This window comes from Maniola jurtina, chromosome 4 (genome assembly GCF_905333055.1).
Source record: "Maniola jurtina chromosome 4, ilManJurt1.1, whole genome shotgun sequence".
Taxonomy (NCBI): domain Eukaryota; kingdom Metazoa; phylum Arthropoda; class Insecta; order Lepidoptera; family Nymphalidae; genus Maniola; species Maniola jurtina.
Window position 1 is genome coordinate 13,122,013 of NC_060032.1, and position 24,816 is coordinate 13,146,828.

A 24,816-nucleotide genomic window follows, 5' to 3' on the forward strand; every position below is an offset into this window, starting at 1 on the left:
TGGCAGGTGCCCTAGATTTTTTTTGGATCTATTTCTTGTAGGTACATCATTTACATGGCCCACTCTCTATCGTTACCTCTTTTTTTAAAAGCTTTTATTCAACTTGCAATGTACTCGTATGTAAATATGTTTGTTCGGGTGGAATCTTGCAACTCAATTTTGAAGCAGATATACCAAACTTCAGTCTTTTAGGACTTCAGGAAACACAGATACTTGGTACGTTTGATAAATCTGCCACGGACATCTTATCTTGAAAACTTTAGTATTCGAGTAACAGATTTTACAGATATGCATCTCATATACGAGGGGATGAAGGGGGACCCGATTTCTTAATTTATCTGTTGTTCATAATTCTTGAAATTCCTGCTTAATGCCAAATTTCAGTCTTCTAGGACTTCAGAAAGTACCCTAGAATTTGTGACTAGAAGTTTTGACTGTCAATAAATCTGAAACTATAAAAGTTAGACAATTGATAGTCAATGCGTTTAATAAATCTGCCGAAGACATCTTATCCTGAAAATATATCAGCATTCTAGCGACAGAATTTACAGATTTGCTTCCCCCATAAGAGGCGTAGAGGGGGGGAAATTTCCAATTTCTTAATTTTCCTGTAGTTTGTATGCAATTTCTAGTCTACATACCAAATTTCAGTCTTCTAGCACTTCGGGAAGTACCCTAGAATTACAGACTAGAAATTTTGACTGTCAATAAATCTGAAACTATAAAAGCTAGACAATTGATACTCAGTGCGTTTAATAAATCTGCCAAAGACATCTTATCCTGAAAATATCAGCATTCTAGCGACAGAATTTACAGATTTGCTTTTCTCATAAGAGGCGTAGAGGGGGGGCAATTTCCGATTTCTTAATTTTCCTGTAGTTTGTATGCAATTTCTAGTCTACATACCAAATTTCAGTCTTCTAGCACTTCGGGAAGTACCCTAGAATTACAGACTAGAAGTTTTGACTGTCAATAAATCTGAAACTATAAAAGCTAGACAATTGATACTCAGTGCGTTTAATAAATCTGCCAAGGACATCTTATCCTGAAAATATCAGCGTTCTAGCGACAGAATTTACAGATTTGCTTTTCCCATAAGAGGCGTAGAGGGGGGGCAATTTCCAATTTCTTAATTTTCCTGTAGTTTGTATGCAATTTCTAGTCTACATACCAAATTTCAGTCTTCTAGGACTTCGGGAAGTACCTTAGAGGTTTTGAGTAGAGGTTTTGATGATCATCAGTGAGGGACGAAATCGGCGTATTTTAGGTATCAATAAATCTGTAACTATAAAAGCTAGATATTTGATACTTGGTATATTTGGTAAATTTGCTGAGGACACCTTATATTGAAAATTTCAGCTTTCTAACGTCATCCAGACCGAAGTTATGACGGGTCGAAAATACGGCGAAACACTTCGAGAAAAAGGTACGTAGCGCCCCGGCCGCCGTTTGGCTCGTCTTGGCGGGGGCACTGCCGTGCCCCCTGATTTCAGACAACAATCTTTAGGTCCAAACACAATTGTATTCTTTCACTCTCATAGTACGGCAATTCAATACGACCAAAGAGAGATTAGAAGCAGGACCGACAGCACTCCGGGGTGTAATACCGCCAACTTTCAAACTTAGTACTAGGTACCGACTAGAGAGAATTTCTTGTCAGAAAACCCCAATATAACTTTTGCCTCACACGGGATACGAACACGGGACAAAATAACCTGCAGCTGAGTAAGCTTATAGTATGAGTATAATACTTGGAATTGTATGACATTCAAAACAAACAAGTAACAAGAAGCCACTGTATCTTTAAAGGCCGTTGAAGGTCGAACCACGACGGTTAAATTAAATTTAACATATTGCATTGGTATTGTATGTGGTTTTTAGTTCTATGAATAATTAATTGCTCATCAATTTGCGCGTAATTTTATTTCCTTCCTTATAATATACCTACCTATAAATAATTGTCGGTTTTGTTCTAATTTAACTAAATAACACTAGAAACTTCAAGGTTAATATAAAAATCATCTTACCGTTATTAACACTTATGTCTATGGCCATTCTGGAGTCGGACAGCTCTCCTTTACATTACTTGGAGATACCACCACCTGACTTGACCTGACGTAATACCAATTTCATCTTACCATTCTTAACCCAGCCCGGCTAGCATGGGCAGTGGATAAAAATTATATCCCCCGATTATATCCACTGATGTCATAGTAATCAGTGGATATAATCGGGGATATAAATTTTATCTACTGCCCATGCTAGCCGGGCTGGTGTCTGATAATTTTGGAGTCGGACAACTCTCGTTTCCAGGACATGGGGCGTTCTTGTTCCGCCACCTGGTGGCCCGGCCCGCTGAAAGAGCGCTTCGTTTCGTTCCACACGTTATATAACAAGCATTATCTTACCATTGTTAACACTAGTGTCTATGACCATTTCGGAGTCGGACAGCTCTCCTTCTTCGGACATGGGGCGTTCTTGTTCCGCCACCTGGTGGCCCGACCCGCTGAAAGAGCGCTTCGTTTCGTTCCACACGTTATATATAACATATGTTATATATATAACGTATGTTATATATAACAAGCATTATCTTACCATTGTTAACACTAGTGTCTATGACCATTTCGGAGTCGGACAGCTCTCCTTCCCAGGACATGGGGCGTTCCTGCTCCGCCGCCTGGTCGCACTGCCCACTGGACGAGCGCTTCTTTTTGTTGCGCATGTTTACCTAATACAAACATAAACATGTCCTATAAATCTAAATATATAAAAGGAAAAGGTGACTGACTGACTGATCTATTAACGGACAGCTCAAACTAAGTACTAAGCGGATTTGGCATGCAGATAGTTATTATAATGTTCCACTAAGAAAGGATTTTTGAAAATTCAACGTCGTAAAACAGATGTTTTAAATTTTGTGTAGTCCTCGCTGATGAAGTTGTGAGCAATTAAACCAGTCATTTCATGAATGAATAAATAATCAAAAAAAAATTATGAAAAAATATACCAAATAACCACGATTACGTTCCGAAAAAAGAGCAAATCAATTTTATTTACAAAAGTTTGTAGATATACAGCTACAAAAATAAACACCATCAAATGATCATTCTTGGGCATTATAGTGATCATAATTTTAGCGCTTATTAAAATTAATAGCCGATAGTAAATTTTGCTTCAGGCGCTCGCCAGCAAAGTCAAAGATAAGTGCTTAAAACTAAAGCTACGAAGGTTTGAGAAGAAGTCCACAACAAATCCTCCGGGCAGTCTTTTTAGTTACACCATTTCACAAAATCATTTAAAAGTTAAATTAGCTATCAAAGCTGGATGCAAGTTGCATGCAAGATACCTACGTGCATATTGGAATGGCTCAAGGAAATAATTCAAATGTATGGAAATGTGACTTGACAATAATTCAAAGGTGATAATTATTAAGTTGGTAGGTACCTCGTATTGGTGCTGTGTAAAATCGATTTTGGAGATTTCGGCATCTGTGGAGTCTTCATCGTGTGGCTCGGAAGACACGCTGATGCGTACACCACTCGAGCTGTACGAGAAACGGCCTGAAAATATAACATACAAATAAGTGCGTTTTCAGGGTTCCGAAGGGTAAAAACGGAGCCCTATTAAGATCACTCTGCTGTCTGTCTGTCCACGTCTCATAGGTCTCTAGCTCGCAGACAAAATAAGTTATTTGGTATTTGATGTAGAATGTTGACCCAAAACCAAATATTCAATTGGAAATTCAATTGAATTATTTTTCAGGGGGGCCCACTACATGAAAAAACCAGAAAAAAAAATTTTCTTACCCTAGCTTGTGGGGATCATTGTTTAGAGCTTATTGGGTAAAGTAGGTACTATAAGAATATATAATTTTTATTTTTTTGATCTTAAAAAATAAGGAAATGGGGGGGCCATCAAAGTTGTCAGTTGTAGACCATTTTCGCGATGTGGATGTTTTAAAGAACGTTCAACGCATTTTAGCTGTTTTTTCACTCAATGAGCGTTTTCGTTTACTAAATTCAAACATAGATATGAAAATGAATACCTAATGTTTATCTGAGTTAAACTTACCATTGCTCGTCTCTGGACCCGACATGCTGATGGTTGTGACGGAGACATGCCCCCCCTCGACTTTGACGGGCTCCCCCTCGCTCGACATCATAGCCACGCAAATCACAGCGTGACCATCAAACTATCGATAGTTCTATTTCACCTCACTACACTTAAAGCACCGAACATCTAGTAGGTAGTCTATACAAAAAAATCTCAAAAAATATTTGATTTTTTTCTCATATTTAAATTTTTTTGCTATTTAATCATCTTGCGTCGCTGGTCGTTTTTAAGGCATCTGAGGGGATTACTCTCGACCGATGCAGTATAGGATGAACGCATAGTTTTGGTCCTTCGAAGTCGAATAGTTGTGCTCGGTTTAGAGTGGAGTGCGAGTGTCCAAATATGCACGATGAAACCAGCATCTTGTTAATCTGTAACAAAGAAAAAGATACGGTTAAAGCCAAAAAACGTGCTTTTTTCAAGATTTTTTGGATCGGGTTTTTTTTTATATGTGCCGTGATGGATGTGATAGTAACGCGTACTCCGTGGCTGAAGCTATATAAAATCCTGTGACTGATAGACGGACGGACTGACAGGCAGACAGAGGAGGCTTATGCATAATAATATAAGGTCGCGTTTGAAACTTTTGGGTACCGAACCCTAAAAATTCGCTTGATTAATAAGTTCAAAAAGTATTTTTAAGAGGAGTTCCAACTCCGTTGGGACGAATGATCTTACCGATTTAGATTTTAGATAGATACAATTTGATATTTTCAGAATCTAATAAGTAGGTAAGGTACACACCTACTAGATTCTGAAAATATCGAGACCATTCATTCGATATCGAACATCTCTACCTTATCGTATTTTTGTCGTATGCGTCATAGTGAAGTTTTCATGATGTCATAAGACACTTGGGCCGATAACTTGGACTTGGACAAAGCCAACGATACCTAAAATTTTATCAAAACTAATGAATAGATTAACGAATAAACCGATAACACACACACTGATAAACACTATACCCACCCGTAGAAGGATGAAAAGAAGTAGAAAGTTAGTTTAAATATTAAAATAATTAACTAAACCAAAATGTCATTTCCCGACAAGTTTTACAAAGGTTCATATTGAATACAAGATTAAAATCTGTCGCGTTTTAAAACTGTTTATACGTACGACATGCGTAGGGCCGTCGGACTGCGGCCTTGCCGACGCACCTAGTGTTGCGCATCGATGACATCGCTTGATGATATCGATAAAACGTCGGCTCTTCAACTTTGCCAATGCGTTGGCCAGTTCAATCGCTCTAACTCGCGCTCACTTTAGTTTGACAGGTCAATAGTGACTTATTATTTGTACTCATATTATTCATGAAAGTCGTTCAGTATGAGTATTTGTCGAGTATTTGTATATTATATATTTCTTATACAATTAAATTCAAGTTCATTATGCTAACCAAAATCCAGCACATAAGTAAAATAAGATACATGTTACAAAATAAATAAATGATTTGTTAATTTTAATATTATTAAGTTCTTTATGAAAGTTATTAATATAAGTTGTAATCTCAGAGAAACAAATTGGGCGCCGCAACGGTATGTTTCTATCAATCTGTTGGTTTGTCCTTCGATTACGCCACAACGGAACAACGGATCAACGTGATTATTTGCATGCATATGGTTAAAGACTTGGACAGGGACACAGGCTACTTTTATCCTCGAAAATTTAAGTATTCCCGCGTAAATGTTAGACCTCAAAATAAGAGCGGATGAACTCGTAGACATCATCTATTGGAATAAAGATTGCACTCTACGCTTATAAGCTTGGCAATTGCATGTGCCAATATGATGTCCAACGCATTGGTGCAAATGGAAAGCCGATAATATAATGGACCTTCGGTGTCATTGGCATTGTGTTTACAACGTTCAGGGCGAGGCTCCGGCGATAACGTGGCGTAAAGTATATTTATTAATCGAATTTGAAATTGAAATCGAGCGATAACATTGTGTGTCCTTTCCCATACATACTTATAACAATAAAATCGTTTGTAAAACAATGCTTGTCGCGTAGTAGTATAATACCTACCAGATTAATTAATTTTTAAACGAAAAAAAAATTAATAACGGAAATTATATTCATATGTAAGGTGTGGGGTTTTAGCAAGCAATTATAGCAAGGCATGTTAATTTTTTTTGTGACGCGTATGAAATTCGAGTCTCCGACCAAGTGTAAACGAAGGATACTCATCGTGCAAACTGTCTTCTAGTTCAAACTAGCCTTATTCTATAGCGCGCTAACTATCCAGCTTACTACCAAGCTAAAAGACAACGGCAACGCGACGCCTGAATTTTGGGTAAAAATTATTCAGGTGCCTGAATACGGACTAGCGATAATAATTTCTGCAATAGGATCCTTTACTTATACAACTAAAATGAAATTCAAATTGTTAAATTTATAACACCTAAAAATAAACAAAAGAACGTCACCAACAAATAATATCTACTTTTTTTAATAATAAGAAAATATTACAATAAAACTTACAGCTAGCCTTATCTAATTACTATACAAATCATGCCCGCGTGGAATGGTGCCAAGAATACTGGCTGCATTTCCACGCTGGACAGCCAGGCTGATCCGTTGCGCAAAAAATGAGCCAGCTCTTCTGTCACCCGATGAGGCTATTAAACGCGGTGAAATGTCTCGTAAAAATTTTTTTGCACCAAGAATTTTATAATGACGATGTATCATCAGCGTTTTGACACCATTCCAATATCACATTGAACACAAATTTAGTAGAGCACTGTGATAATTTCATCGATAACCATCCCATCCCTATTTAAGGTGGTGGGGATGGAACGGCCTTCGCCAAGCCGGTTGTAGGAGCAGGGCGATCGCGAGCATTTCGCCTTTCGCGCGAACTGGTCTGCCGAGTCACAGGCCATAGCACCGTTCCCAATACCTTATGCCTACCAGGTACTAAGCAGCCTACACGAAGTACCTAATAGATTATCGAGATGGAAGGTTCCTTTTAAATAAAAACCTGTCAAGTGCGAGTCAGACTCACGCACTGAGGGTTCTGTACTCGGGTATTTTTCCAACCTTTTTCACGATAAATCAACAACTATAATGCATAAAAATAAATAAAAATCTGTGTTAGAATGTTCAGATAAAGCCCTTTTTGCATCATGTTAGTACGGTAAAACCTTTCCTGATTCCATGGGTAAACTGAACTTTTGGCATGATAGTTGACGGGGTGGCGCTCCAAAATCGATGTAGTTGACACATAGAGCAAACATGGCGAGTCCTTTCTCAAATTTTACGCATTATACCTTCATTTTAGACACTGCTTACACGGAATACCTACCTACTAATTATTATTAGTTTATTTAAATATAGATAAGGTAGGTAGGTATGTAGTTATTTTCATAAAACGTCAATAAATCGGATCGGTTAGATTGAAAGAACATAATACGATAGCTAGATATCAAAGAGTGAAGACCGTCTGGCGAACCAATTAACGACCAATAGACCGAGTCTTGATCCCAGACGTTACTCGGTTATCGTTATCAGACAGCCGCAGTTGCCCTGGCAACTCGGTAATTGCCAATTGCACAATGCACTGCTTACATTATGCAGGAGGCAAAGAAACTGTTAGGAAACAATTGTTATACAGCTAAGCTTTCTCATTAGGTAAATTATGTTACGTGAATGATGTGATGTGATGAAAAATATTGGAGTGACACGAACGGTATGGATTAAACTAAAATCATAACTGTAAATCAATCAATCAAACAGACTGTTTGCGTCCACTGGTGAAGATAGGCCTTCCCAAAAGCGCCACCACACACGATCCTCCGCCTTCCTCATCCATCCACTTCCCGCTAGCTTCTTAAGGTCGTCAGTCCAGTTAAGGTTGGAGGTCTTCCCACACTGCGCTTGCTGATACGCGGTCTCCACTCCAGAACACGTCTGCCCCAGCGGCCATCAGTTCTGCGGAAGACATGGCCTGCCCACTGCCACTTGAGCTGGCTAATTCGTTGAGCATTGTCAGTCTCTCTGGTTCTCCTACGGATTTCCTCGTTATGGATTTCGTCCCTCAGATAAATCCTGCTCCATAGCTCGCTGAGCCACTTTGAACTTGTGGACAAGACCAACTGTCAGTGTCCACGTTTCAGCGCCATACCTTCGTCATCTCGGTCTTCAGGCTTTCGGACATCGACGAATTTTTGAATAACTATAAATGTGTTTCTAATTTTAAAAAAAATATCCTTATTACGGTAAGAAGGCCGATATTGATTAACAATATTTAGAAAAGTAACTAAAGCGTTTTCTTTGATATTATATATTTAAAGGAAGAGTTTGTCTCTACCTCATTTCTTAAGAGGATACTTGTCAACGATCCCCCGTCGATTTCCTACGTATGATATTATTGTTCTTATCTCTATCTGCCCTGGTTCGTGCATTCTCGGTTCCTAGATCGGTACATTTGTGATAACCAATTCAAATTGCTGTGATTGGCTGAACTTACCATGTTCTTGCTGCGACAGTGAGTTTGAGCCACTAGCGGAACAATGTTAGCCGGTCAGAAATGATTGCAATTAGTCAACCTGTTTGACGTCCGTGTTCTGTTTTCGATTACAAAAAAGCAAAAATTGTTGTTGCGATCATCAATTTTAGCAAATAGTGAAAGAGAGTCGGCCAATCAGAGGTCACAACTACCGCCACACTTTCTGTCAAACTTTGGCAGTAGGCCTGCCGAGTAATGAAAACAATTTTTCATTACTTGGCAATTATTCTAGGAAGTAGGGTTGCCACCTGCCTCTTTTTGATTTACAGGCTACCACCATCAAAAATACGGGGTTTAGATTTGTTTACGAGAGACATTGTTTTTTATTTATTATTGTATTGTTTATTATTGTATTTGAAGAAATAGGCGGTGGTTCTCTCTGAAAGCCTATTTAGATATTTCAGTTTATTTGTAAGTTTTGTATTTTTTCTCTGTATGTTGCCGTGTCTTGATTGGTGAACTGTGTTTGCAATGTGGTTTTAAATAAATGATTATTTATTTATTTAAATAGCTTTTAAAAACTCTTCATTTTGTAAAACAAAATGTTATACATTTCATGCATACAATCTTTGCATGTTAACTTAAAATTACATTTAACTTGTAATTCCACCTTCACAGTATCAATAGGTATCAATAGGTAGGTATCACAGTATCAGTATATCTTCACAGGAACAATCCATGGCCGTAGCCAGGAATTGATTTCGGGAGAGGTTTTATCAGGGCCGGAACTGAATCCTGTCATGAGGGAAAAAACGTTCGCTCAACTTTATGGGCTAATTACCTGGTTAGTTGAATTTCGCCTTTCAATTTGACAGTGAGATAAAATACAACAATGAAAAAGCGCAGCGCAGTGAGCGTAAGTGTTTTTGGTTCAATACAGAAAAAAAATAAGTGAAAGGGAAACGAGTTTAGCCATAGCAAGATACTTCTTTACCAAAATTTTGATACTTACTATTCAGAGGTAACTTGCACCCCAGAAACGAACATAAGCTTTTTATCCCGGAAATTCCCCCACGGAATTTTTAAAAACCTAAATTCATAGACCAAGTAATGCGAAATGTTTGATATATTTCCAAAAAATATTGGTAAGCAAATGCAAGAAATAGTGTAAGTATTATTTTAGGTTTAGGTTTTTAACGGTGTCCCAGGCGCAGTGGCCATTTCTAAATTTCTAGTCTGGTGGGAGGCTTGGGTCATGGCTAGTTAAATGGTTAGTATGACCCTACCGGCCAAGAAATTAGACTGCACTATTACCACTAGGAGAGATTAAAGTCAAGGGCTAACTTGTATAAAAAAAGGCTTAGATCCTAAAACCAACCTCCGCCTCTTTGGCTACGGCCATGATCAAAATCGAGTGGGTTTCGGCTACGCAGGTATTATTCTACGCATTGTCGCACAAGGAAAATATGTATTCTTTCTACTGGACATAATGTTAGTGTCTGGTTTCGCCAGCCAGCCCGGCTGAATTTGTAAAAAACCGGCCAAGTGCGAGTCAGACTCACGCACCGAGGGTTCCGTATTCGGGTATTTTTTTTCGACATTTTACACAAGAAATCAAAACTGTTATGCATTAAAAAAAATATGCATAAAAATAAATAAAAATCTGTTTTAGAATGTACAGGTAAAGCCCTTTCATATGATAACCCATTTAATTTATGTAGTTATCTTACTTTGAAAATTGAAAATACTAATATTTGTTCAAGAACACATGACAGACGAAGAGACGGAGAGACGAACAGATGGACAGACGGACAGACGGAAAGACAGACAGACGGACACACAGACAGACAGACAGACAACGAAGTGATCCTATAACAGTTCCTTTTTGCTTTTGAGGTACGGAACCCTAAAAATATTTAGTTTTATTTGCCCCGTATTTTATTTTCATAATAACTTTCATAATTAATTTAAAAATACGGGGCCTGTGGCAACCCTACTCGGAAATCACTGTGACATTAAAATTAATGTCAAATATTTTGTTTTCGATTACAGAAAGCTTCATCAATCATTCTTAATATCTTTTCTTCGTTGTGAATGGCTGAATTTTTGAATTTCAGCCAATAAGCAGACTGTTTGCCAATTAAACGTCATAACAATATAAATTCCAGAAAATTTAACCAAATAAAACAAACTTAGTGAGAATGCAAACGGCACACAATTTATAATACGTATTATGTTAGTCGTATATAATAGATATTATAGTAGTCGTTCACTTTGGTAATAGTCAGATTGTCATCAGTAAAATTGATATTGGTTGATGTATCGTAAATTATTGTTTCGGTGACAAATATTTTTTTTATCTATTTATCTTTGAACAGACTGGAATAGAATGAAGTGGAATGGAATAGAATGATAAATTTTTATTCCTGTAAACTTTTAGGTAAACTTCAAGAAAATCTATAGGGTACTTCCCGTTGACTCAAAACCATGAAAATTTAAAAAATTTTAATCGATAAAGGAAGTTTGCGACATTGTTCCATAAAAAATTTGGATTGCAACTCCTCAATCCTGATATTGTAGGGGACCTGACTACTAAAGCAATGGGATTTATAAAGTGTCGATTATATTAATTGATATTGAATGTATCTTTACCAAGTAAACACTTTGTCGGTGACCTCGAGGACCCAAGTCCTCAACCTTGATGCTGTGAGAAATTGCATTCCTAAATCCTGGTGATCCCTCGGGATTTGAGTGGTACAGAAACAAGTTGTATCCCAGGGACGGGCTTTTACGGAGAGGCAACTTTTGTTCTGGGAAATGAAAGGATCCCACGGGATTTTTAAAAACCTAAATCCACGCGAGCGAAGCTGCGGGCATCAGCTAGTTGTAAATATATTTAGAAGCTACTATAAGAATAGGTACCTATTTCCTTATATTTTTCTTGTATGGCAGCGCGCGGTTTTAAATTATAAATTGCACGACCTGTCCATTTTTGTAATACATTTTTTTCTCAATATCTACCGCTTTATCTCATAGCAAGATTCCGTAAGACATAATACAGTGAAAATAAGCAAAATATACAATTTCTGCAGTTTCCACGTCAGTACCTGTCGAATCTTTCTAACAGCGTAAGCAGCAGAACTGAGTTTACCATCAAGTGTTGATATATGGGTGTTCCATAGAAGCTTTGCATCTAACCGAGAAACACAGGGTTCTTCTTTAATTGATATCAACATATGAATATTTATCAATGAATTTATGTCATTTAAGTTCCTGGTACTGGGCAGTGTGAATTCAACACACATAGATTTCTTTGCATTTGGAAGTAAATTGTTAGCAATAAATCAGGGAGTGACCTGATATGGCATTATAGTATACACTGTCAAAAATAAAATATTAAAGCTGTGCGTATTGCGTGAGGAAGAGGTTCCAAGAGAGTTGCAACTTGCACGGTTTGATGCATGCGCTATTGCCAGCGAACATGAGACATAATATTATTACCTATAGGCGTATGTCTGAGTAGGTAACGCATACGTCTAACGCAAGTTGAAATGCACCAGTGTATTCAGTTAGTTACCTATCGACAATTTTGGAGTCGGGTGCAGTCTAAATGTGGCCCGTGTGTTTAGACCACGTTTAGACTGTCAGTTTCCCCGTCATCCCCCGCACCTCGCCACCCCGCTTGCACGAATCGAGACAGCACGAAATTTTCAAGATTTTTGGGTGTAATTTCTGCTTTTCGTAGTTCCAACATAATTATAACAATATAAAATATATAACGATATTTTTTTTACTACATAATATTCATTAAATTTTCTAGGTCTGTGGTTTTTCCAAATTTCATTAAATTGCTTCGTTGTCTAGAAAAACGAGCACAAAGTTGGGCCTTTTTTTAAAGAAAAATACACATCTTTGAGCCCCTGTAATTTTAAAACTACATATTTTTAGAAAAATCTAAAACACCACAGACACAGATATTAGTTTCTAGACTATGTCTGCAAAATTTCATGGACTTTGGTTGCTTAATATTCAAATGAAATGGGAACTACGATTGTATGGAGTAAGTGACGGAGACAGCCCTGTTAATTGGTTAGTTTACAGATTCAAATTGAAATAGGTACCTACCTAATTAATCAAAATAGATAACTTTACATCGAAATTTTGCTATTGAAGTCACGGACATCACTATCTATGAATCAGATACTGATAACGATGATTTTTTTTTTTCGAAAAAATCGAACAAGGTATTTTATTACTGGTAATAGTGTAGTAATGCAGTGATAAAGAATTGGTTAAGACGCAGATAAAACCTTTTTTTCTTGTTTTTTTTAAAATAAGAACAGAAACTAAGTAGGTAGGTATATATATAAATAAACTGCAACTACCTAATCTTGACTTTAAATTACCCAAGATATCGCAGCAAGATATAAATTATATCGAAATACCTATTTATGTTTAGGTACGTTCTGAATATGATTACGATAAAATGGTCGTCTCTCTTACTCATTTGGTAGTTGTTCATATATAAAAGAGAGATATTTGTATAATAATTTTGGTGTCCCCAATAAAGCGTCCGTACTCAAGATGGCGTCATCACGGCCTAGACAAGGCCGAACGGTCATTTGTACGAGAAGACGAGGTAGAGTACGTCACACGATCAGCTTTATCGAATACACAAAAACCTACGTATACTTAGCGTACCTACTTATCTAACATTTAAATGATCAAAATGTGACGAAAATTCTAACATACACCACAAAAGAGTGCTTTTGATAGCACTCTACCTACTGAAAAATCTTATATGAAGTTAGATCTTATGGTTTATACTTTAACTGAATAAAGATCTTTCCATGTTTCATTATCAACCGTTATTATTATAACGAAGATACCTATTTAGATACGAAGAGTAATTAATTCCTTGGTTACTTAAGTCCTTTAAGAAGCTCCTACCTTCAACAGCTAACCTAGGTACTCTTAGTTTTACATTACAACATTACGTTCTAAAACAAAAACACTGCTCCAAATTTGAATCCAGGCCCTGCTAGGAAATCTACCTACTGGTGCTACTGGTATTATAAATATTATAATAATTAGGTAGGTATGTATGTATATGGTATTTAATATGCTCCGTGGAAAATTTTGGTTGCTTAACATTCAAAGTCATTGATTTATGCAAATGGAGGTTTTGAATATACATTTATAGTTATAGATAATAATCGATTTGTTATTTCCTTATAATTTTATGTTAATTTAATCAATAGCATTATAATTATGAAATACCTACCTACCTACCTACCTATTAATAGTACTACCTATTAATAGTATAAGCTTGCCGTACGACTTACGAGTAACTCACTCGAACCGAACTGCAGCGGAACTGCGCGTCGCGTCAGCGCCCCGCACGATATTTTCTCCAGCCGCGCCAGGCGGCAGTGACGTACGCGCGTCGCGGCTGGAGAGAATATCGTGCGGGGCGCTGACGCGACGCGCAGTCCAGCTGCATTTCAGTTCAAATGCGTGGGCACCTTAACACATTACGAGTGATGTAAATAGTAATAGTAATTCGATCTATCCGTTATCGACACGTTTAAGAGGGGTCTCTCCGTCACTCGCTCCATACAAACGTAGTTCCAATTTCATTTGACTATTAAGCAACCAAAGTCCATGTGTAGACCATGTGCAGACATATTCTAGAAACTAATATCTATGCCTGTAGTTTTCCTGATTTCTGTTAAAATATTCGGTTTCAAAGTTACGCGGTCTTAAAAATTCACATAAGTACAAATCTTTGAGTTACTGTAATTTTGAAACTAAATATTTTTAGAAAAATCTAAAACACCACAGGCACAGATATTAGTTTCTAGAATATGTCTGCAAAATTTCATGGACTTTGGTTGCTTAATATTCAAATGAAATTGGAACTACGATTGTATGGAGTAAGTGACGGAGAGAGCTCTGTTAAATTACTGCATTAAACCCGTTTATAATCTACACTAGTCACTAATTCATATTAGTTACGGCCATCGGCATGTACATATAGTCATATACCTATGTATTAATAGATATACGATAGGCTCGGTTGAGTGATGTCCTTGTGTTCAAACTCGGAGTTGTCGATGGACGGGCGAGGCGTCGACCGATAACTATCTTAAGGTCAGTACCAGTACTATCAGCATGACGTCAACTCGAACCATGCCTTGTACTCGTATGCTCGTATTGCGAGTTGCGTTGCGATAGATAACTATAATCCTTGTACCTATTTCAAAGGCAGGTGCACACTTGCTAATTTTATCGATAAAAATTATTTAATTGGATTTTTTTTAAATAAGTTTAACTGATCTTGTGATTATAAGCCTTGCCATGTAACTACTATTAGGTCTAGGTATAAGTTTTGAACTAAATACTTCATAGGTCAACTTACCCGAATGAAAAGTCAACCAACCTCAGGCATGGGTGGGTTGAATCGAGTTTCTTGTTCTACAAAATTAAGCTTGTCCACTATTTTATAATTGAGTGCCGGCTTTTTGTAATTTGTTTCTAAAGCTTATTAGTGGATCTATCACATGTATTGGTTATTACGATAATATACACAAAAACAATAAAAGCACAAGCGTCTTAACTGAAAGGTCAACCATCCCCGGTCTCCTCTAATGACACAGTATATCATTGCCTCCTTTACCACTAGACTTATATAGAAGAGAACAGGCAATGTATCGTCTATCGTTGATAGAGAGTAGAAACATTTTTTTTTGTTCACTAATAGGCAAGCGCTTGACCACAATCACACCTGATGGAAAGTGATGATGTGGTCTAAGATGGGACGCGTTTACCTAGAAGGTGCCTATTCACTCTTGTTTTAAAGATACCCGGATTGTAATTGGTAGGAAACACAGATCGCGGAAGAGTATTCCAAACCTTATACCATTACCTTACCTATACGCATTAGCCATGCGTATGAGGAATGATGACGTAAAACGTTTCATACGTGTAGATGGAATGTCGACGACATAAGGATGGAGACTCGCCCGACGTCTTGCGGTTCGGTGGTAAAATGATGAAGGGGGACAAGATCGAAAAGTTCCTGTGCACACATAATTAAACTACTATCCACTCCACCCCGCAGTTGATAGACACAGTAAGTCTCTCAGGGTGTTTACCTCGTCTATTTCAGTGGCTGCGTGGGCGCGGGGTGCGTCGCCCTCTAGAGAGTAGAGACACTCGACCTCAGCAATCATCGGGGTCAAGGACACAGGAAACTCCGAGCTGTACAGTTCGACGACAGGTCTGGGTAAACACAGTCCACGCCAATTATCGCAATACCAACTAAACGAATTTACTAAGTCAACGATCTCATAGACGCTACGAGTATGAGACGCTACGGTTGATGACACTAGCACTGGTTTGTACTCGGATTTAAGAGGGCTCTCTCCGTCACTCGTTTCATACAATCGTAGTTCCAATTTCATTTGAATATTAAGCAACCAAAGTCCATGAAATTTTGTAGACATATTCTAGAAACTAATATCTATGTCTGTGATTTTCCAGATTTCAGTTAAAATATTCGGTTTCAAAGTTACGCGGTCTTAAAAATTTTCATACAAATCTTTGAGCTTCTGTAATTTTAAAACTACATATTTTTAGAAAAATTTAAAACACCACAGACACAGATATTAGTTTCTAGAATATGTCTGCAAAATTTCATGGACTTTGGTTGCTTAATATTCAAATGAAATTGGAACTACGACTTTATGAAACGAGTGACGGAGAGAGCCTGTTAATAGGGGTGAAAAATGTGCTTTAAGTACTTTATTGCACCACAAAACACAAATGAGTGGTTATAAAAAAGAAAACTTAAAATATGAAACTTAAAGTGAACATACTTAACCCCTATTAATTAATCTTCTACGTTTTCCAGTGCCATTAAGGAGATTGGTTAGTGGTTACCAATAAAACTTATTGGACTTTATTAACCGCTGCAAAACTCAACTCAACTCAACGTCAAAATAAATAGTAGTTAGGTAGGTATCTATTTTGTGCTTTGAACTCAAGGTAGGTACATGGAGTTACTATCAAGGCTTTTTAAGCCAGATAACTACTCGCCTTCATTTTTGGTATAGATTTTCTTTCATCCTCTGTTTTTCCTTTATACTTACATCTCTTTTATCCAAGATAATTAGGTCTTGATGGCGATCTGACGTGGAAAAATTGTAGAACATGGAAGCGTGGCAAGTCGAAAGAGGGTTGGCAGTTTTATTAAACCCGATTGTAATAAGTTGTTTAATTGGTTTCATAGGAAATATCCTTAGGCTTTCTTACCTGTCCAGAATGTGAAATTGGGGATTCCAGCTAAATAAATTGTAACTACATAATATTGTACAATTGCAGAAACCGCACAAACTATTTACTTCAGTAAATGAAAAAATCTATTATAGCTAGGTACAAACAACTTTCGAATTCAGCGTTTTTCTTTTCGAACATTAGACTTTTATAGAGGAAGTGGAAGGGAATATTTCTGTACCAGGTGAATGACTTATTTAAGGGTACACTTCATACGCGCTTCTCCATACAAACGTATAACATTCTTTGGTGTTCTAGAATATTTATTTATACTATTAGGTTAGAAATAAGCCATATATCGATTTATCCTTCCATTATCTATAACCTAAAACAATTAATAATATATACTAAAATTATATTTATTTTAAAAGTTATGGCTCGTGAAAAATCTCTATTTCAGAGCAAATTTTGAGGCACCTTCGATAACCCTAATCAAACTTATAACACCCCTCTTTTTGGGTCGGGGGTTAAAAACATGGAAATTATGTTTGCAGCCCATTAGAGATTGCATCACAGAAAATAACAACAATTTGTCATCTGGTTATCTGTTTTTGTCAATAACTTGAAATATAAGCGTAAAACGTAATAAATTTATACGTATTCGATATTTTCTTAGCGCCAGACGACAGCTGTCCAAACGCAACAGGCAAACATGAAACTACGCGAATTGGAAACGAATGGAAATTTTAAAGACTGAAACAAATACAACGAGGAACGTGTTGGCAAATGCACGACAGATGCCTTTATTAAAGATGAAAATGATTTCTGTCCGTTGTTGAGTTACAGAAAAATTGAAAAGTTCATCATCATCATCAACGTCAACCCAACGTTGGCTCACTACTGAACACGGGTCTCATCTCAGAATGAGAATCGCTTAGGCCATAATCTGCCGCTGGCCAATTGAGGATTGGCAATCTTCACATGCTTTGGATAACATTATGGAGAACTCTCAGGCATATAGGTTTGCTCACGATCTTTTCCTTATCGTTAAAGCAAGTCATATAATATTAATTATTTGCTTAGGGCAAACGCACGTATAAGTTAAAAGTGGTCCGGGATCGAACCGCTCTATCATTGAAAACTTAGACATGTAATTATACTGTAATTGTACTTAAATAAAAGTCCAAAAGATACATAACGTTCTAATTAAATAACAATAATAAATAAATAATTCATAATGTGAACGCATTATAAAGTTCCTTATATGTATGTCAACTTTGGACCCACATTAGATAAGTTACCGTCACGCGTCGTGTACGTTTCAATCTTTAACAGAATATGGAACACGTTTACTTTACAGCTGGCGTTTATTATTTTGTTTTAAAGCTGTAAGGTCGCGAGTAACTGTCCGCGCCGCGTGTCGACAAGGTTTCGCGATAAAATCTACGATATGGGATTATTTATCGATGTCGCAATCAGACCTGTCACAGCACTAGTCGGGGCGGAATGCAAAAATAACAAAAGTTGCATAAAAACAAAATAACTCTAGACTTAATAATAATAAACTCTAGTTTTTATTGAGGTTCCGTGCCTGAAACATACAGCTCTATTACTAAGCCTCCGTTGTTCGTCTGTCCATCCATCCGTCCGTCCGTCTGTCTGTCTGTCAGCGGGCTGAATCTCGTGAACCGTAATAGATAGACAGTTGAAACTTTCACAGAATGTGTATTTCTATTACCACTATAACAACAAATAAATATTTCAAGAGGCCGCCATGAACATTAAAATATGTTCTTTCATGTGCAATGGTACGGAACCCTTCGTGTGCGAATCCCACTAGCACTTGACCGATTTTTTAAATGAAAGCTCTTCCCTTCACATCTGAAGTGCTGCAAGGTCTATTTATGAAGCCACTTAACATTTCCTAAGTACTACGCTACTATTAAACTTATTGGTATACCTAGGTACTTTCTCCAAAGACTCCCAATCATATCCAATCGCGGACATAGAGTGGGTCGATCATACTTTCATACAGCACATAAACGTCTGTTTGCGACAATGTCTAACTACCCACTCGTAAAAGGAAATCTTTCATAACTCGCATTTCGCAAGCATGCGGCGCTAACAAGCAAAGCTACAGCTAAAGGTTGATACAAAAAGGACGCGTGACGGCAGCGAAACTACTACGTATTCAATGCAGTTCCTAGATATTGTGATATCATTATCAGCCTGTGGACGCCCACTGTTGGACATAGGCCTTCCCTAAAGAGCGCCACCACACCCGGTCCTCAGCCTTCCTCATCCAGCCACTTTCCGCCAGCCTGTTTAAATCGTCGGTCCATCGTGCTAGAGGGTGTCCCATACTACGCTAGCTTATACGTGGTCTCCACTCAAGAATTTTCCGGTTCCAACGGCCATTGCCTCTACGACAGCCATGTCCTGCCCACTTAGCAGTGGGCAGGACATGGCTGAAGTAGCCTTCAGCTTGGGCTATGTCAGTGACTTTGGTGATATAGAATAGAATAGAATAAAATTTATTCGTTGAACCAACACATAAACATAATATTACAAATACAAAACTAAAAATACAAAATATTTTTTTTTTTTAAATTATATAGACTAGCGCTTGGCTGCAATCAGACCTGCTAGCAAGTGATGATGCAGCCTAAGATGGAGCGCGCTTGCCTAGAAGTTGCCTATTCACTCTTGACTTGAAGGTACCCATATTATACGAGTAGGTGGAAGGGAAAACTGACGCCGGAAGGGCGTTCCATATCCTAGCGGTTCGAATTAGGAAAGAGGAAGCAAATCGTTTCGTACGTGTTCGGGGAATTTCGACTACGTACGGATGCAGACCTTGACGATGCTTGGTAGTACGATGGTAGAAAGGTGAAGGAGGAACCAGGTCAAAGAGTTCTTGTGCACACTCTCCGAAATATATCTTGTAGAATACCGATAGACTGGCAACTTTACACCGATGCTCTAACTAAAATATAAAATTTAAAATACTTAAAAACTAACTTAACTTAAACAGGTATTGTGTATGTACTATGTGTCGTGCCAACGAAAGGGGCCGAACTCAGCTTGATGTTGTGGATACACAATGTACCACATTGCTGGTATTCTGTTCGGGCCCAATATAATGAATCTATTTATTTCATGTAGGACAGCATGCGCAACTTATATGTCAGGATCTACCAATTCGGAAAGCAGGTGCTCGATTGCGGTAAAATGATAGCTACAGTGTCACCATCGCAATCACCTCTGATTAGTTGACGCTCGCTTGAAGTTTGTGGTACATATTTCACACCGTTCACGGATGGGGCACGGGGTTTAGTGCTGCGATTCGCATGCGAGTGAAGAGTGGGCAATACAAATCGCACAGGCTTACGCGCATGTTCAGATTCACTAGGACATCTTGCAGGATAGTTTCCGTCACGCGTATTGTATGTTTCGAGCTTTATCAACAAAATAATGAATAGAAATGTTCGACATTGCAGTTATTATACGGATTTATTGCTACAAGTTGTATTTAATAGTTGTACTGATTTATTGAAAGGCTTTATAGTTATTACAGGGTCTAATAAGTTAGTTACTAGAAAAGCGGTAGGAGTTAGGTACTACTGAGCGATTTATTATGGCTAAGTGTTAAGTAACTAGCGAACTTTTTACTCGATGACAATGTTAGCCCTAGACTGCGATTTCACGAGGTGAAGGGACGATGAGGTGAGGAGTCTTTAAAATCCAAGGTGGGACTTAAAGTCGGGTTTTATTGTAATATTTTTAAACAAACAACGAGAAACGAAGCCGGCCAAGTGCGAGTCGGATTCGCGCACTGAGGGTCCCGTACTACAGAAGTAAAATGGTAAGAATCAGTTTAGTTAACAAACCGCAAAACTAACCTTGTAAATGTTTGTTGTAAATATCAAAACAAACTTTGATAGTTAAAAATAAATAAAAATCTGTTTTAGAATGTACAGGTGAAGTCCTTACACATGACACCCCATTTGATATGTTATCTTACTTTCAAAATTGGAAATACTTAATTATTCATGACCACATTTTAAATTGTTTTGTGATGTAACCACAAATTCACGGTTTTTCGGATTTTTCCCTTTACTTGTGCTATAAGACCTGGCAAATTTCATGATTCTAGGTCAACAGGAAGTACCCTATAGGTCTCTTGCCAGATACAACAGAGACAGATAGACAACGAAGTGAAGTGATCCTACAAGGGTGGTTCCTTTTTCCTTTATAGGTACGTAACCCTAAAAAACACTACCTAAAAGGAAAAAACACCTACCTGTTTTCTAAGCCATAGCTATTTGTAATACTTATGTAACAGCTGATGCTCGCGATTTAGTCGCGTGGGTTTGGGCTTTTAAAATCCCGTGGGAACTTTTTGATTTTCCCGGATAAAAGTAGCTTACGTCACTCTCCAGGTCATAAACTATATCCATGCAAAATATCACGCCGACCTGTTGCTCCGTTGCGGCGTGATTGAAGAACAAACCAATGAACCAACAAACAAACACTTTTTCGCATTTGTAATATGGGTAGTTATGTGGTACGTGTGTGGTACCTAACACTAATTATACGAAAGAGGGAATATTTAATGTATAAGTCGACTTCGATATCTAAGGTTTCACCAAGTTAATGAGTTAACCCTTTTGACATTCACCGCTACAGATCACTGTGGCGACAGAGACCCGCCATTTAACCAATTTATATGGCAGTTTTGCTCTTTCAACGGTTTCTTATATCTTAAAGTGACATTATTAACCTACTTAGGTTGGAAATTTATTTTTATGTTAGCAGTCTTCATTAAGTCTGCTAAGAACTATAATTTTGCCTTTATGTATACTTTTTTGTCATTATGTGTTTTTTATGGAATTACTTACCAAATTGAAATATTTTTATAGATGTTAGAGTTTGATATACAGCTTTAGTAAGGGTCAGTCGTTGTGAATTTTATAACCGTTAAAGAGGCAAAGTGTAGCTCACAAGTCCAACTGATAATGTTAATGGTCGGTAGTAGGTACCTTTATTATAATATGTACCTACTTAATAAATAATAATATATCTAATTAACTCTATCTCGCCATGCATTCCTTCTCTTAATCTTTACACAAACATCATTATACTTATAATGCGAGTAGGTACCAATATTGTGGTCAAGCTTTTTTTAACCTCGGTTCAATACTATACGAACTGCCTCGAGCAGTTATTTCTAACCGCTCAAGTAGTTGACAACCGTTACCGTAGGTACCGGACAACTGCGCCAGAGCAATCGATAGACTTATGACTGATGATGCCCGCGGGGTTAAAACAAACCTATATCCACGCAGGCGAAGTCGCGGATATCATGTAGTTTACAATATTTTAAAGGATTTTGGGTCTGAGTTAAAGCAGTCAAGACTGCTACAAATTGTCCATGTTAAGCCGCTTTTATGCCTGCGCCAGACGCTTGTGACAAACAGCAAACAGCAACCGTGTGGACGAGTGTTTGCCGATGCTTGCCAACGCTTTAGAGCGTTCCGATTGGCAGGCAAGCCAACTGTAGTGCAAGCCATCTGTGCCGTTTGTCGATGGTTGCTGTCAGTTATTTGCCACAAGCGTGAAGCGCCGGCTTTACAGACCTCGGCACTCGAGCCTCTGAGCACAGAGTAGTCTACAAGTCAATAAGCTCCTACCGAGTACGGAGGTAGAGTACATAGAATAGGTACATATAATGTCGTCGGTAAATGTAGTACACCTTGGCTTCAAGAAATGTACGAGTAATTGCGGCGTGGCATGCGGGAGCTGTTACAGCACAGGCCTTACCCAATTCGCATTTATCAGACTGTGAACGTTTCAAGCGATCCGACTGCGATGAGATTGTGTTTCCTTCATAATAATTATTATTATGACTTACATACAACACTTACACCTATTCTACTCACTTCGTTTTTTTTTGTACCAGAAAGTTGTAACAAAAGAAGAAAAGAAAGTAAAAGTTGACAGGCAAGCACTTATTTCTATAAGAGATTTCTAATGTGATCCTTGTTAGTGCGAGAGGTTGTAAAGGGAGTAGAAAGGGAGTAGAGTTTTGTTCTAATCTAAATATATAAAAGGAAAAAATTAAGTACTAGTAAGAAACTATTTCAACAATTATGAAGAACCTAGAATAGATATTTTTTAAGGCCACTAAAAACACCAGAAATCCGTTTTCTTATTAGCATACTCCATGCAGAGTTGTGCAGGAATTCATTAACGACCAAGCGAACCAGATTATTACTAAGTTTTTGCCTGTTTTTGTTATTAAATAAATACAATATTTCAACAAGGTTGAAACAGAGACGCGTGACAAATCGAAATATACGTGTTGAATATCGACCATTCGACCTCGGCTCATGATTGTCGATATTGCCCTGTCATTTAGGCTGGGTATACACACTTAACGAATTCGACTTAGATATCCGACTCGACTCTTTCGATGCCATGAAATAATACTTATATTTTTTTATTTAAAGTTTAGGACATATATTTTGTGCAATAAAAATAGAGCAATAAACGTTGATAAAAAAAACTCGCTCGGAATGCTTTTCCTACCATGAAGAACTAGTAAGAAGGTTCAGTGGTTGCTCTAGGGTTTCTAATAGCGTTTGATGGTGGTGCATGATTTCTATTAAAATGCTCCTGGCACGACGGATAAGTTGAAGATCACTTGCGTAATTTGTATCTGAAAAAATGACCGTCTAAATTATTTTTTAACCAAATTCTGGACAAGGATTTGACAAACGCTAATCAAAAATTTAGCAATGATGAAGCTTGTGCTGTTTATGAGGTTCAAATGTCACCAGCCAAGTTGTATGAACAATTGAAATACATACTCCAATAAGATGCTTATTAGAAACAAATCATATCTACTGAGTTAAAGATGGATACATCAAAACAGTAATTTACAGTAAAAGGAATTTAAATTTAAATAAAGCTTTTATTATTATTATTATACATCAAAACAGTTGAGAATACAGCTTTTATATGCCCTTAGTTTCAGGTCATCTTATTTTATGTACCTATTGTTTACATAATATGCTGCATTGCCACTTAACACATTTAATGAACAGTGAAGTACTTTTCAAGTACTTTATAATGAGTGAATATTTATAAATAAAGGAGACGACCGTAAATCAGTTTGAATAGTCGAAAGATTTTGAAAACGTCTGCAAAAGTAAGATCAGACACAATACGTCCAATTAAAAGTTGGACATCAAATTTGGAAGCAAGCCAACTGGTGCATAAATGTGTAAATAAATTTTCAGGAAGCTACATTCAGGAATTCAGGTTACTTAAAAAAATCATTACGTTTTCGCAAAATAAAACTAATAGCTGTTACGGAAGCTGTGAAAATACTTCAATTTATTTGCAATGAATTTTTCTAAATCACATTTTACTTGATAATATATTCAGGCCGCGGAAACTAGTTAAGTTTTAAACGCACGTCCAACTTTTTTCGCTTAGTCGAATTAAGACAAGCATGTATATTCACAGCCTTATTCGGAAAATTAGTTCACACAGTAACAGGTGGATTGTGTGATGACTAATGAAGTAACTAATAAATACAAATAATTTAGGTATTAGGGCGTAATAAAACAGTGTTAACATTATAAACTATAAATTCAAACATATTTTTTACATAGTCGTAAGGCTAAATTTGGCTGTACTTATTATAAGTTTAGATTAAGACCAATGTATATAACCCAAATTTGCAATAAATTGATTGATTGATTGATTGGTTGATTGATTTAATTGACAATCAAAAAGTCCCAATCAGCCAATTCGGATAAATTATTATTATTATTTAACTTTGACTTTGTTCAATATTTACGTACCAGCCAAAATTGGTAAACTTAAACAAAGTGATTTTGGACAAGAATTGCCTAAAAGCTTTGTTCTTTATGCAAAAAACGTACGTACGTTCGTAAATTGCACTAAAG

General features: G+C 37.3%; 1 protein-coding gene across 2 annotated transcripts in view; it reads right to left on the bottom strand.

Moving 5' to 3' along the window:
* Positions 1-24,816, bottom strand: part of LOC123881297 (nuclear hormone receptor FTZ-F1 beta) — a 55,292-nt gene that overhangs the window by 7,735 nt on the left and 22,741 nt on the right. Inside the window, exons 2-4 of one of the 2 annotated variants that reach the window (XM_045930005.1) lie at positions 4,072-4,484; positions 3,445-3,560; positions 2,596-2,728 (exon numbers count right to left, since the gene is read on the bottom strand). In XM_045930005.1, the coding sequence (XP_045785961.1) occupies positions 2,596-2,728; positions 3,445-3,560; positions 4,072-4,162 (340 nt within the window). In that variant the 5' untranslated portion in view covers positions 4,163-4,484. Of the gene's footprint in view, positions 1-2,408; positions 2,455-2,595; positions 2,729-3,444; positions 3,561-4,071; positions 4,485-24,816 lie in introns of those variants that run through there. The other variant, XM_045930006.1, reaches the window with a different exon arrangement.